Source organism: Microcaecilia unicolor, chromosome 1 (genome assembly GCF_901765095.1).
Source record: "Microcaecilia unicolor chromosome 1, aMicUni1.1, whole genome shotgun sequence".
Taxonomy (NCBI): domain Eukaryota; kingdom Metazoa; phylum Chordata; class Amphibia; order Gymnophiona; family Siphonopidae; genus Microcaecilia; species Microcaecilia unicolor.
Genome location: NC_044031.1, coordinates 385,805,957 through 385,818,782, shown reverse-complemented (window position 1 = coordinate 385,818,782; position 12,826 = coordinate 385,805,957). Strand labels below are relative to the sequence as shown.

Below are 12,826 nucleotides of genomic sequence, written 5' to 3'. Positions count from 1 at the left end.
ACGGGGCTGGATTGAGACTTAAAATTCTGCCGGCACTCCCTCCCGCTTCGTGCGGCTGTAGGGCAGCTTTGTACCCTTCCCGCTTCGGCGGTGTTAGGGTCAGTCAGCTCCTCCCGCGGTTGCGGTTGCAGGATAAGCCAGATCCCCCCGCATCGGCGGGTGTGGTGTCCCTCCCCCGCTCCGCGGGGATGAGCTGGACGGATTCCCCTCCCCCACTTGTGTGGGGATGAGCTGGGTTAATTCCCCTCCCCCGTTTCGGCGGTGGTGAGCTGGGCAGAGTGTCCCTTCGTGGGTGTAATTCTCTAAGTGCTGAGTCCTGCGGATGGAGCTTTGATATCGACATACTGAGGAGTTTCCGGCAGCACATGACCACATATAGGGAGGCAAAAGTTTGCTCTCTATCTCCACCTGCTGGTAGATGGACACAACCCACCAGTCTATGGATTGATCAGCTATGATTAATGGAAAGAAAATTATCAGGTATGATTATACATAATTTTACCTTAAAGGGCTCGGTTTTCAAATAGACTTGTACGTTCACTGGGTGTTAGTGAATACATAAGACTGCAATATATAGATTTCCAATTGCTGTACAGATGTAAGGCTGAAAACTCATTTAACCAGAGACCACTAATATCTGTATAGTGAAAGGATGGAAAGAGGGCAGTGTGGTAATATTACTCAGCCACTATAAAGTTAGATTGTCCTGTTCCTTAGCGTCCCTCCGGACCGGACCAGGATTGGACTGATGGCCCGGTCCGGAGGGACTAAAGGAAAGCAAATTAGCAGGTAAGATCTAATTTCTCCTTATTCAACAAGCCTCAACTAAACAGATAGCTGTGGCCGAGTTCAATGCCAATACATAAATATTTAATACAGCTGACTATAGGTGTTAATTTAAAACATCAATGTGTATTGAAAATTATACACAAAGTATGCTTACAAACATTAAGACAAGAACAAAACAATATTTAAATAACGCAGCTCACTGTAGCCATTGAAGATTACCTTCATAGTTTATAGAATTGAGTGAAACTGCTTTGAACAATACACTTCAGTGAATCCACTGTGAAGAGGTGGTTGTGAAACTTGTATTTCACCAGAAAATGTTGTTTCCAAGCTGCTGTGTGTCTAGTACTGCAGATCTACAGGCCCAAGCATTTGGTGCTGGCCAGTTGCATTACTATCCCATCCTGCCACCTCCATTTTAAATGATCAATTCTTTGGGTCTTGTAGTCGCAGAGACCTGTCTTCCATCGTTCAGAATCCATAGGTATAAAGTGAATATGTATTTAAGCTGCTCCTAGGAACTACAAAAAAAAAAATAAGCAGGAAGCAAAAAAAGGCCAGAATGTGAACCACCTCCTGGGATGTCTTCAAATCTTGCTAAGTACATTGAAGGTACAGACTCCTCCCCCCACCAAACACATTCTAAAAATTTAACTAAATTTAGTGCTGCTGAATATCATTCTTACTGTCTCGGTGCGAACCAGGCAATTAACCAGATAGTGATGATATTCAGTATTCTACCTGGGTAGCAGGCTTAATATCAGGGACTATTTTTGCCCCCTCCCAAAGGCCCTCAGGAATACCCCCTTTCACCCCATTAGCCCACCTGGGCCTGCCTTGACAATGTCCAGGTGGTATTAGGGTAGGACAGAAAGGAGTGATTCCCTTTTTGCTTCTGTCTATGCTGGTTCCAAGTACAAAATGTTGATGTAGCAGTAGTCTTGCGCTGCTAGAAGTGATACCATAGGGCTACCACTAAAGTTTGTAACGGTGGCAGTTAGTGTTAAGACCAGCATGCTCCCATCCAGTCTGCCCAGAGTTGAATCTGTGACTCTTGCTAGTTATGTCCCTCCCCCACCCCCATGCTTTCTTAATATGCTAATATTAATGGCGATTAAAATTAATCTGAAATGTTAACAGCGATTAATCAACAGTGCTTACATTTGTATCTTTATGGGCTGGTGTCTCTTCATATGTATGCGTGTGTGGGAGCGCACGTATGTTTGTATGTCTTTACGTGATTCGCTGTGTTAGAATGTGTGTGTGTATATGTTATTTATATCTATTTTTTGTACACATAATACACACACCAGGGTTGGGATGGAAAGAATTCCATGAGCCACACTCTGCATACTTTCCTCATTTTTTTTTAAACTTCTAAAACATTGACAAATTTGAAGAGTTGAATTCCAACACTGTGGGTAGTTATTGATACAAGTGAGGGCATTAACACTTATACAAAGAAATACATCTATATTTAAGTTCACTTATTTTCTTTTCCTTTTTTTTTTTTCTTTCTAGGTGCTAATATTGCCACAGGAGAGGAGGTGGCAATCAAACTGGAGTGTGTGAAGACTAAACACCCTCAGCTACACATAGAAAGCAAGTTTTACAAGATGATGCAGGGAGGAGGTAAGGCTTGGTGCGCCAGTTAGGGAGGGGAGAAAAAGCCAGAGCTCCCGGCCACAAATGGTTGCCCAGTACTGCTGGTGGAGACTTTCAGGACTGTAGATGCAGCCCTCGTTTGAACCATTTATCTCCACTTGTTCAGCACAGTCATCTTACCTTGATGCGTAGCTCCTCCGCTTATCAGAGACTGGGGAAAGATGTTTAGCTTAAAGTTAAAATGTTTTTGCAAATCAAAGTAAAATGACAGATGTGCAGGGCTGCTACTTGGCTTGGTGCACAGCACTGTGGAGCAGATAAACTCTGATTTGAATTTTGGTGTGCAGACCACCATGACGATGATGCACTCCATCCCAGGCAGAGATGATAGCTGCCATTACTGCCGTGACCTTGCCAGCTAAAGAAGAGGCACTGAAGTATTGTCTTGAAGGCAGCTTGCTTCAGTCCTCAGGGTCCCACTTAGAATCCTGTTGCTCGCCATGGGGCAAAAGACATATTTTGCTTTGTCAGAACAAGAAATTCATGAAATATTGAATAGAATGGGGTAGTTAATAGTACTGTATGTGTTTTGTCTTCCTTCTGCCTCTCTGATAACCTTTTATGCCCATTGACTAGTGGGGATCCCATCTATTAAGTGGTGTGGGGCTGAAGGCGACTATAACGTGATGGTAATGGAGCTGCTCGGGCCCAGTCTGGAAGATCTCTTCAATTTCTGCTCCAGGAAATTCAGCCTGAAGACTGTGCTGCTCTTGGCTGATCAAATGGTAATTTGCCTTCTGTGGTGGGGAGAGTGGATGGTTATTGACTTGGGGTAATGCAGTGGAATTTCCATTCCAATCCAGTTCGCTTGCTTTCAGGATCCTGAAATAAATGGCAGCTACATACAGGAAAAATGGAAACATTTAGTGTGTTCTGATTTTTATGTTTTTTTTTTTGTTTGGGGTTCCCCCCCCCCCCCCCCCCCATTTCAGCTACTAGGTTGGTTTTAGTTGGGTTTATTTTCAAGTATAATTGTGCAGAGGTTCTCAGATACCACCGACACAGATTTTAATCCTGTATGTTATCTTATATGAATGCCAACTGGAGAAAAAACTCCCTCTAACCTCTCCAGTATTTGTTCAGCATCAGGGTTGGAGAATGAGGGAAAAGGCAGAAAGCAACGTCCAAACTGTGATATTATTAAAGCCTGTTAAATTTATTAAGGAACATGGAAGGCCTTCACCAGAACATCAACAGTCACAAAATCTGACTCGGCTGAAGCTGTCTTAAGAGACTTGTAATACTTGCCAGACCTGTTTGGATTGTGTTGTGGGGAGCGAGGTGGGGGAAAGGTTTGTTAACCAAGCTTCTTCTCCTAGAAGGACAGAAGACATCTTCAAGCTAAACCAGCAAGAGACAATGCAGTGGTTTTCAAGCCCTTTGTATTAGTAGAACCTTATTCCTTCCATGATTCTTAAATAATAGTACCTTGCTGTTGGCCCAGAATCATATGTTGTATACGTCTAGATTCTAAATATATTCCTAAAAAAATTTGCACCAAAACAAAATATGCCTAGAGTAAGCCTAAATTTCTGCGTGGTTTATAGAATTACCCGAGCTCCCACCCACTTGACTAAATTTAGACGCAGGCAGTTATGCCAAGTGGTGTAAAAAACTGACGCCTAAATTACGCTTAGACCGGGTGTATTCTGCAACCGTGTGCATAGATTTTAGGAACTCCCATGGCCATGTCCCTTTTTCAGCTATGCGACTTAGAAGTTACACCCATCACGTTATGGAAACGCTGTGCGTAAATTCTAATTAATGCCAATTAGTGTCAGTGGCAATTATTGGTGCTGATTGGCTTGTTACTAAGTTGTGCGCACAAATCCAGAATACAACTGGATTTGCGCTCGCAATTTAACTCACGCTATATAGAATCTGGGAGATAGCATGCTGGTTCTGAGGATGATGTAAAAGAATGGGGCCAGTCTCAGGGATGTGCTTGGCTTCTGGCTGCAGTCCATTTGATTGATTGAAGGAATGCCCCTGTAGGACTAAAACCACGGGGGAGTTAAGGTTTAATGGAAGTGTAAAGCCCCCAAATTTTTCCCAGGTGGGAGTGTATGAAACCAATTTGTATAATTTTTACATAATCTTGGTGGTCTACAGAGCTGAAAAGGAATGCCAAATGATCTGAAATCTTAAAACTATCTTACCATCTCCCTCCCTCCTCCCACACAAACACAGATTATTTATGTTTCATTGTAGATAAGCCGCATCGAGTACATTCACTCCAAGAATTTCATCCATCGAGATGTGAAGCCAGACAACTTCTTGATGGGACTGGGCAAAAAGGGGAACCTTGTGTACATCATCGACTTTGGGCTTGCTAAGAAGTACCGTGACGCCCGGACACACCAGCACATCCCATACCGGGAAAACAAGAACCTGACGGGAACTGCTCGCTATGCTTCAATCAACACTCACCTGGGGATAGGTACGCCAAGACCTTTAATACACAGAAATTCACAGTTTTCAAAGTGCCTGGGTATCTCCAAAGTTTGTGTGCAATATTTTCTCCTGGGGACTTTGTATTGGTTTTGCAGGTTTGCTTTACTGTTGGCATGGTGACGTGTTCGTCGTCTGCATGAGTGCTAGAATCAGTGCTGACCCTGTGTCTATCTTTTATACAGAAACATATCAGAAGTGTCTTTTCAAGTTACCATAGCATCTTGATATGTGATTGATCCATGCCAGATTATTAGAGAGATAGGGGTTGATAAATCGGCCAGGAGAGTCTCCTGGCTGTTTAAATGGCTTGTCCAGGGCTAACTGGGTATAATCAGTGGCACTGAGCTAGATAGTGCTGCTTGAATGTACCTGGTTTTACTGCCTAAGCTGAAACCAGCTTTTGTGGACAGTCCAGGGGCAGTGTCGACATTTATCCGGTAAAGTACCAATATTCAGCACATAACTGGATACGTTAACCGGATAAATAGGATACGTTAACCGGATAAATAGGTGTGTATTTTATGCAGTCCTATCTTTATCTGGTTTAACTTATCTGGATAAGTATTATCTGACTTTGTATAACTGGATATTCAGTGCTGGTTCCCAGGCATGATCCGGCATGGATACTGCCACTGGTGGTCAAAAAAATGCTGACCACCAGCTGAATATTGACCCTATGGTAACCACAAGTATGTCTTTGACATCATCTGGCTATCCCTCAAAGTCATAAGAACATAAGAATAGCCATACTGGGTCAGATTGATGGTCCTCCATGCCCGGTATCCCACTTCCTGCGTTGGCAAATCCAGGTCGCAGAAACCCAGTTAGTATCAGCATTACATTCTTCCAATCCCAGAGCAAGCAGTGGCTTCCCCCATGTCCATCTCAATAACAAGACTATGAACTTTTCTTCCAGGCTTTGTCCAAACCTTTTTTAAACCCAGATACGCTAACCACTGTTACCATATCCTCTGGCAACGAGTTCCAGAGCTCAACTGTTCACTGAGTGAAATATTTCTTCCTATTCATTTTAAAAGTATTACCATGTAACTTCATTGAGTTCTATCATATCCCTCTTCAGCCATTTCTTTTCCAAGCTGAAGGACCCTAATTTTAGCCTTTCCTCATATGAGAGGACTTCCATCCACTTAGTCATTTTGGTCGCCCTTCTTTGAACCTTTTCTAATTCCACTATATCTTTTTTTGAGATAAGGCAACTAGAATCGAACGCAGTACTCAAGGTGAAGTCACACCATGGAGCGATACAGAAGCATTATAATATTCTTGGTCTTATTTTGCATCACTTCCCTAATAATTCCAGACATCCTGTTTGCTTTTTGGCCACCGCCATACACTGAGCAAAAGATTTCAATATATTGTCTACAATGACACTTTTCCTTGGGTGCTGACTCCTAAGGTGGATCCCAGCATCACTTTACATTTGTCCACATTAAATTTCATCTGCCATTTGTATGCCCAGTTTTCCAATTTCCTAAGGTCTTGCAATTTTTCACAGTCCACGTGTGTTTTAACAATTTTGAATAGTTTTGTCTCGTCTGGAAATTAGAACGAAGATATGATTTAAGTTTTGCAGATCATTTGTAAATATTTTATCTTTCAACGGTTTTTATTGAATCAGCATGTTATACAGAAACAACAAATTCCATATATGATAAGTTACAGAACATAATATAACATACGCATATGAATAAATCATGAACGTCTATTATCAAAGTGTTTTAATTTTTCTCCCAGCCCTCCCTCAAATCTCTGTTCCTATAATTCAAATGTTTGTGCTTTCATTTGTAAACTACAAAACTCCCCCCCCTTTTTTACTAATGTTGCCAGTTGCGTAGCATTGCAGACATCTCGTATACACACACTTAACCCATAACCCTCTCCTCTACAGGCCCCTCCCTCCTCCCACCCCCCCTTCCTTGATTTGGTCGTCCACCGTTTGAGTTCTGCATATTTGCCCATACCAGATTATTCCCTATTCCCTATCCCCCTTATTACCCCATGGCAACCTATTCAGAATTTGACTGCAAGCTCTAGGTGATACTTTATTAAGATATGGCATCCAGATTGCTAGGAACCGTTCCTGTCTCTTTGGCGAAACCCTCGCTTCTCTGGATTCCCACAACATGAGTTGGTGAAGTTTGTTTCTCCAGTACCAATATGAGGGAGGCATGTCCGACACCCAATGATTAAGAATACATTTCTTCCCTACTATGCATGACTTACTTAACAGTATGCGTTCTCCCCGTGTACCCACTCCCCAATGCCCCACAAGATTAAACATCATTCTTTCAAAAGTAAGGATAACCTGGTGTCCTAATACCTGACTTAAAAATTGCCTTATCTTCTGCCAGAATAAGTTGATGTGCCTACACTGCCACATGCAATGAACAAAGGTCGCTTCCCCCTGCCTACATTTTTGACACTGATCGGTGTTTATTATCCCTGCATGAAATGCCCTTTTCGGTGAAAAGTATGCTCTGTGCACCGCTCTGAACTGGCATTCCTGGAGTTCTGCTCCTTGGATGACCAATGTTATCTCTACTAGTGACCTCCTTATAAGTGTCTCCGAAATTGGTGTGTGCCTATCCCGACTCCATCGTTCTGCTACCTCAGTCACCTTCCTTGCTGGCTGCCCCTTCCCCAATTCCTTACAGAATGTATAATTATACTACAGCAAGATGCCCACCGGAAGGGTGGAAGGCCAGATTTTAGGACTCAGGCTGTAAAAATACCAGCTAGGTTTAAAAATCTATGACTGGCTGAGCAAGGACTTGCTTTTCCTGTAAGTTAATATGTGTCCCCGCTTGGGATCCATCCACTGGAATAGTGATGGGTCAATTTACATACCTTTAACAGCTAAAATAACTGAAGAAGTACTGACTAGGCCAAATAACAAGTACATGATTTAATATTTCAGAATCTGTAAAAAACAGGTCTGAACAATGAGTCCTGACACAAACTGGTACAACTGTCACTTTAAATCAGATGAACAAAATGGAGTCTATTAGTTTTGTATAGAAGGCTACAGAGGTTATACAGAGTTCTTAAAAGTATTGCGACACAGACAGATGTGGAACTGTTATCTCAACGCTTCCCAAAACATGCTGATAAGACTGCGTGGGAAAGTATCATCTCAGAAATTGAGAGCTAGGTATCTCACCATAGACTTCTATGGAGAGGTTCGTGTATAAAAGAGGGGACAAATTGCCATAGCTTTGGAATTCTCCCCAACGCTTCTGTCAGACGGCAGGGCTCTGTCCGGTCGTACCCAGAATCTGTCTGCTGAATGTACCTGATTAAAGTCTGATGTCTGCATTTGTACCAATTTGAAGACTTGTCTTTGGGTAAGAAATAAAATGTATCTATCTATTTAAACCAATCTCTGTCTTTATTCTATCTTCTCTTTACCTTACATTTAGCTTACAAGGCACATCACATACACTCAGTCTCTGGAGAAACTTAGACAGTTTTTTAATAGGCATTATCTGGGAACATAAATGGCCCAGAGTATACCTAGATCCAGGAACACAGAAAGCAGTAGTTATGGGAATCAGAATTCGATTACAGCCCCTAATGCAAACCCAGAGCAGACCTCCTTGTGATTGGGTGGTAATGGAGGTTGGAGAAATCATACAGAACCTGTTATGTGACATAGGTATCTTTAGTCCCCCGTGTGATCTGGAGTCAGAAAGAGGTCCAAGAGGGGGGGAAATAAAACAAGAACCATGAAACTGATACTTGCCCCGCTGCGTCCCCCTCTAAGAAATCCCTCAGGTTTCTGCCAAAGCTCAGTGAAAGACCTGCCTGTGGGAGACTCTGTATATAATGGGACAGTTGATGATATGCCAAGACCCCCATTTGGCCCCCTGAACTTATATGCATGAAATTACTTGCCGCAATCAATGTCCCATCCTCTTGGATGAGGTTCTCTATCAATGTTACACCCTTATCTTGAAGCTTGCGAAAAACTACATTTTCCCTCCCGGGCATGAAAGCATCATTACCTTGTATCGACAAAAGGGCACTACAGGACGGGTCCTGTCTCCATCTTGGCAGCAACTCCCTCCATACCTGCCATATCGGCCCCGTTCAGGCATTTGTTTCCTTTTCACATGTAACAGGTAATTCACATGCCAAGGATAGAAATATGCCCTTTCCATAGCCATATCTGTATAAGTGCTAGTGCCAAAAATCCAGTCTCTCAGATGGCGCATCAGGCACGCTTGATTGTATACGTGCATGTCTGGCAATCCTAATCCTCCTTGCCTCTGGGCACCCACTAGGTGTTGCCATTTCAACTTGGGCTTCTTTCCTGCCCAGCAAAATGACACCACTATCTTCCTAAGCATTGCCAAGTCTTTCTTCACCAATTTAATTGGGAGGGCTTTCAGAATATATAGCCATCTGGGAAAGATTATTATGCGGTATATGTGTAGTCTACCTGTCAATGATAACGGGAGCGAGGACCACTTTATTAACTGGTCCTGCGTGTCCCCCAACAACTTGATGACATTCAGTTCGTACAATTTACTTGTGTCCATCGTTAATCTAGTGCCCAAATACCTAAAGGATCCATCTGCCCACCGGAGTGGAAAAACTATCCCCCCATTCACCTTTAAGCTCTTCATGACTAGCTAATGCTTCTGATTTCTGAAGGTTTAGTTTGAGGCCAGAAAAGTCTCCATATTCCCTAAGGCTTTCCATGAGATGAGGCAAGGACTGATGTGGTTGTGTGAGCAGTACTAATAAGTCGTCCGCAAAGGCCGCTGTCTTGAAATTTATTTCTCTGATTTTACCCCTTTGATATCTGCATTACTCTGAATCTCCCTTAATAAGGGATCTAAGGTAAGTATAAAGAGGAGTGGCGATAACGGACACCCCTGCCTTGTGCCTCTCCGTATCGGGAACCAATCAGATAAGTGACCATTAGCATAAACCTGTGCCTTAGGTTCAGTATATAATACTTTCACTGCCTGCGCGAAGAACCCAGTGATGCCATACACCTTCAGTGCCCCAAATAGAAAATTCTAGTCCACTCTGTCAAACGCCTTTTCGGCGTTGAAGCTTATCAGCAAGGCTGGTGTCTGCTCCATTCGTACCCTCTCCAATGCTGCCCATATGCGTCTCATATTCTTTGCTACCACTCTGCCACAGATGAACCCCCCACCTGCGGTTCTATAATCAGGGACGGAAGAAATCTTGACAGCCTGTTTGCCAGTATCTTGGCTAGAAACTTCGCCTCTACATTTAGTAGTGAAATGGTCTATAGGAGTCAGGGCGGTCCGGAGGTTTACCCGGCTTTGGCAATACACTAATCTGGGTCCTATTTAAGTGAGCAGGCAGGCTGCCTCGCTGAAGGGAATCATTAAATATCCTTGTGAGCACTTGATTTATTTCCGTCCCCAAGATTTTTTAAAACTCCGCTCTCATCCCATCTGAACCTGGGGCCTAATATCGCATTAATCCCTTTGTCAGTATGTATCCACTCCCCTGTCTCATCTATCATTGTTAGTATTTTCCTAGCACCTGAGTGCTGATTAGCTAATCGAGCCAGCAGCCTTCCACTTTTGCTCGCAAACTTATATAGCTGAAATTTATAATATAAATTTGACTTCTGTGCCTTATCCTGTAATAGTTCGTTTAGAGCTTGCTGCGCTTCCAATAATTGTGCCCTAACGGCTCCCGAGTGCCCCTGCCCGTACTGTCTTCTTAGCCATGTTACCCTCCTCTGTAGCCTCAATACCTCTCCGTTCCTAATCTTTCTCTGAAAGGCTACATAAGAGATAATCTCTCCCCTAAGTACTGCCTTTGCCGTTTCCCAGAAAAGAATCTGGTCTGCTTCATGTTGTTCGTTATTGGCTCTGTATTCTTGCCATTTCCCTACCAGGAAGGGTATAAATTTGCTGTCCCGATATAGAAAGGTTGGGAATCTCCACTCTCCCTGCTCGGTGGTTCCCTCCCCCCACCTGAATTGCGCCCGAACCCAGGCGTGGTCAGAAATCATTATTGGCCCTATCTGCGCTTCTTCCACCTTAGTGAATAATTCTGAGGAGGACAATATATAGTCTATTCTAGACATCGTTAAGTGGGCCCTAGATATGTGTGTAAAATCTTTCTCCACAGGGTTTAGTGTTCTCCATACATCCACCAAGTCCAGAGCGGCACACAAGCTATCAATTCCCCTCCCCTTTCTGGCCAATTCTCTCCCCGTTGGTTTAGACCTATCTAAAGTGGGTTCAATCACATCATTCATGTCTCCTCCCATCAGAATTGGTATCTCTCCGAAGGCATGTATTTTACGGCTAACTTGGTTAAAGAACTGTTTGTCGTGGACATTGGGAGCATATAGATTGCACAATAGTACTGGTTGTCTCTCAATCACTACTGAAGCCAGGACATACCTCCCTCCTGTATCCGCCTCCACCCTCTTTATCTCTACATTGAGCCCTTTCCGAATCAAAGTTATTACACCTCCCTTTTTTCCCACCGCAGGTGCATCAAACCACTCTCCCACCCACCATTTTTTTAATTTGGCATGTTCCTCCTTGGAAAGGTGCGTCTCCTGCAGGAACGATATCGATACCTTCTTGTCATTTAGTGCTTTTAATATCTTTTGTCGCTTAATTGGGGAATGTATGCCCCCCACATTCCATGTTAACACCTGCAACGTATTCATGCTATCCCTTTACCAAGAATATTTGTTGTGGCTTATTTTGTAATGGTGTTAGTGTCTTTAAGCCCCGTGAGTGTCCCAGCCTCCACTCCCCGGGTAGCCCCTCCAAATAAGTGAAATCTTTCAGATTGTGTGCATTTTTCTTGTTCCATCTTACTGAATTTCACAGCATGCATACAGAACTGTTTTTTTTCTTCTTCCCCCCCCCCTTCCCGATTCCATTTCTCTTCCCTCCATCCCCCTCCCAACCTTCCCCCCCTCCCCACTCCCCCCTTATCCCTCTTCTGCCTTCTTGCATGACTTCCTGCTTTAACAAGGCAAGGGCCGCCCCCTTTACCAAATTATTATTACATCCCCGTACTCTACTTCAAATTATCTCACTCACTATCTTCATTGTCCTGTTATTAAGTCTCACGTAATAGTCTCTTTTAGCTCTTCTGACTCCTCGATCCAGCCATGCTTCCCGAAACTTGCTCCTCAACTTGTCCTCTTTCTCTTTCATCGCTCTATGTGCTCCAACAAATCGCATCATTCAACTGTAACAAATGTTAAACTCTTTGTACAAGGTCTCTCACTTCCTGCTATTTCAAGCGCTCCGCATTTCAACTACCCACCGTTTCTCAACCTTCGTGCTTGTCCGCCAGCATTTTATCCACATATAGATTTGCCTTTTCCACATGTTCAAAAAATACTGCTTGACCATTGTCAATAAGTTTGAGTTTGGCTGGGTAAAGTAGGCTGAATTTGTATTTCAGTCCAAATAATTTAGTGCACAGGGGGGCAAAATTCTTCCGTGCCAGTGATACTTTGGCGGAGTAGTCCTGAAAGCATAACACTCGTGTACCTTGATATTCCAGGCTTCGACCTGCCCTGAGAGCCTGCAGAATGAGTACCTTGTGAGCATAGTTGAGGAGCCTAAATATGATGACTCTGGGTTTGCTTGCTCCTTCCCGTCGCTGCCCCAGTCTATGTGCTCGCTCTACCTGGAGGGATCCTGTTAACTCCACGCTTGCCAGGGCTTTTGGCAGCCATGTTTCTAGAAAGGAGCACAAGTTCCGCTCTGTTAGTGTCTCTGGCATCCCCACTAAACGAAGATTGTTCCTCCGAGATCGATTTTCAAGATCTTCTAGCTTCGCTTCTGCCTCCGCTAGTCTAGCTTTCAACCGGGGTTGCTCCACCGAGACTTTTAGAATATTGTCTTCTGCCTGACTCACTCTTTGCTGG

General features: G+C 43.5%; 1 protein-coding gene across 2 annotated transcripts in view; it reads left to right on the top strand.

Annotated features, from left to right (window-relative positions):
- The window catches only part of LOC115474896 (casein kinase I), a 93,306-nt gene that overhangs the window by 49,327 nt on the left and 31,153 nt on the right, over positions 1-12,826 (top strand). For both annotated transcript variants that reach the window (XM_030210592.1, XM_030210598.1), the window contains exons 2-4: positions 2,311-2,421; positions 3,031-3,179; positions 4,666-4,894. In XM_030210592.1, coding sequence (XP_030066452.1) covers positions 2,311-2,421; positions 3,031-3,179; positions 4,666-4,894 — 489 coding nt within the window. The remainder of the gene's footprint in view (positions 1-2,310; positions 2,422-3,030; positions 3,180-4,665; positions 4,895-12,826) is intronic.